We start from the raw sequence: 2,704 nt of genomic DNA on the forward strand, positions 1-2,704 counted from the left end.
AGGCAAGTAGCTGATGTGATGCTGCATTCAAATAAGCTTATGAACATTAGGGAAAACAGAATTAACAATAAGAGAAAATCATAATGAAAAATATAATTTTGTTAGCCCAAGAAATAACCTTCTGAAACTGAAATTGCCTGTTTGGAAGTCCTAAGTCCAATATTGATACAATTGGATTCTTTGGAGCTATACTGAATTTCTGAAATTCTGTGAAGCAATAAAATAGACCTTACTAAATCATGTGTTCTGGATCACATTACTTCTTGATCACTACAAAAGCTGTCTTTAATTTTAAACAGAGAAAATGAAAAAGGAGTCACTGTAAGTTTGTAGTGAAGCAGACAGACAGAGAGGAATTGATATAAATTCTACATTAGTTACAGGGCTTAAGTTTGGAAAATATTGCCCCTATCTCTAAATAACTGATCTAAGTTTCTCTAAGACATAAACTTTCATTACCAAAATGAAAATATTAATAGCACATACTCATTGGGATCTTTGAAGGACTTAATGATGTAACTTATGTGGAAGGTTTCCCTCAAGTATAAGCTTAAATAATGATATAAGCTGCTGGGTGTATACACACATCAGCAACTCACTCACACTCTGAATAACTCACGCTGAAATGGCTTTTGCTCAATTTTCTGTTGTTTCTTCCTACAGGTCAATGGGAAGTAATTGGACCAGATAAGCCTGTGAAGGCCTTGGCTGGGAAGGATATAGTGTTTTCCTGCTTCCTCTCTCCTGAGACAAGTGCAGAGGATATGGAAGTGCGATTCTTCAGGAGTCAGTTCTCTAACGTGGTTCATATCTACAAGAAAGGGAAAGACCAGAAGTATATGCAGATGGCAGTTTATCAAGGAAGAACTGAGTTAATGAAGGACTCCATCACCAAGGGTCATCTCTCCTTGAGACTGAAGAAGGTCACATCCTCAGATGCTGGTGTATATGGGTGCTGGTTCAGTTCCCAGACTTATTACCAGGAGGCCACTTGGGAACTGCAAGTGTTAGGTCAGTTGTTTATGTTAGAGAACTCTATAACAGATATCACATAGAATGATCCTAAGCTTTTAAGTAGCTTGTCTATTAAAGAGGGTTTGTTGGTTTTGTTTTGTTTTCTAATCTTAGATTATGTAGTTAAGAGACATCATCTGACACTTTTAGTTCACTCTGTATCATATGTATACTTTGATATAATTTTGTAACTTGGGCATCATGTGACTAATGCCACATGATATACAGAACTATTTCATCATAATTAAAGATCTCCCTCTTGGTATTATTTTCTATTATCATTCACCTTTTTTGCTGTCTGTCATCTTGAACCTCTGGCAACTGTTAATCTCTTCACTTTCTCTATCATTTTGTCATTTGAAGATTACTAAGTACAGGGAGCTCTGGTGGTTTAGAGGTAAGGAGTTGTGCATTCAACCCAAAGGCATGTGGTTTTAATCCACCAGCTACTATGAGGAAGCAGACTTTCCCAATGCAATACATCTTTTGATTTCCTGGCTGTTGGTACCAAGAGTGTTGATTGTGGAGACAAGGAAACTAAAGCTGTTAACAATCTCAATCTCTTCACCATCTATCATAACACTGCCAGTCAACCTAGAGGTGACAATCTTTGTTTCCTTGATGTTGAGCTTCAATCCATATTGAAATCTTCATACAGTTCTTGACCTTATGCAACAAGCGCTTCAGGTCCTCCTCAGATTCAACAAGCAGGGTTGTGTTATCGGCATAGTGCAGGCTGTTGATGAGTCTTCCTCCAGTCCTGATGCCACATTCCTCCTCATACAGCCCAGACACCTGAATAGTCTTTTCTGCATATAGATTGAAAAGGTATGGAGATAGAACTCATCCCTTGCATACACCCTTCCCAATTTCAAACTAGGCTTTGAAACATCCTTTTCTGTTCTGACAACTGCCTCCTGGTCCAAGTATAGAATTCACATTAGCACAATCAAATGTTCTGGAATTCCCATTCTTCTCAGAGTCAACCACAGTTTGTTGTGATCCACACAGTCAAACATACTTTGGGCATGTTGCATGGAGGGACCAGTCCTTGGAGAAAGACATCATGCTTGGAAGGGTGGAGGGACAGAGAAAGAGAGGAAGACCATCGATGAGATGGATTGATTCACTAACTGAGGTAATGAGGGTAGGTATATCAGAGACAGTAATGTTGACTGGCACAGGGAGCAGTTTTCAGGGCATATGGTCACTATGAATCTCAAGCAACTCAATGGCACATAACAATAACAACAACAACACAAGGCATGTGGTTCAAAGCCACCAGATGTTCTGCTGGAAAAGGAGGAGCAATCTCCTCCTGTGCCAGTCAGATACGATTGGACAGTACACAACAAGAAAACAAAAAAAAAAAAAAACCAAAAACCAAGAAAACAAAACCACCACAACAACTCTGAAGAAGAAAGGTCTTCGTGTGCAATTTACTGCCTCTGAAAAACACTGGAGGCTCAGCGGTGAGTTACTTCTAACTCAATGGTATATAACAACAACATAGCTGAAGAGTCATATTGTATGTGACATTTATTTTCTCACTCAGAATATTGCCCTTGAGAGCCATCTAATTTGTTGCTTACATCAATATCTTTTTTGGGTTTTGTATTGTTTAGTAGTAACTATGATATAGATGTACTAGTGCATATATTTTTTAAAAAATTATAAAAATATTTTCTAA

The 2,704-nt window shown here is 38.1% G+C and overlaps 1 protein-coding gene across 1 annotated transcript in view; it reads left to right on the top strand.

Annotated features, from left to right (window-relative positions):
• Nucleotides 1-650: 650 nt before the first annotated feature.
• The window catches only part of LOC102870083 (butyrophilin-like protein 8-like), a gene marked incomplete at its 5' end in the record, with an annotated part of 32,750 nt that continues 30,696 nt past the window's right edge, over nt 651-2,704 (top strand). The window contains one exon of the mRNA XM_006898167.1: nt 651-1,011. Coding sequence (XP_006898229.1) covers nt 651-1,011 — 361 coding nt within the window. The remainder of the gene's footprint in view (nt 1,012-2,704) is intronic.

The sequence above is a fragment of the Elephantulus edwardii genome, unplaced genomic scaffold, assembly GCF_000299155.1.
Source record: "Elephantulus edwardii isolate Elephantulus edwardi_28Jun2011 unplaced genomic scaffold, EleEdw1.0 scaffold00221, whole genome shotgun sequence".
Taxonomy (NCBI): domain Eukaryota; kingdom Metazoa; phylum Chordata; class Mammalia; order Macroscelidea; family Macroscelididae; genus Elephantulus; species Elephantulus edwardii.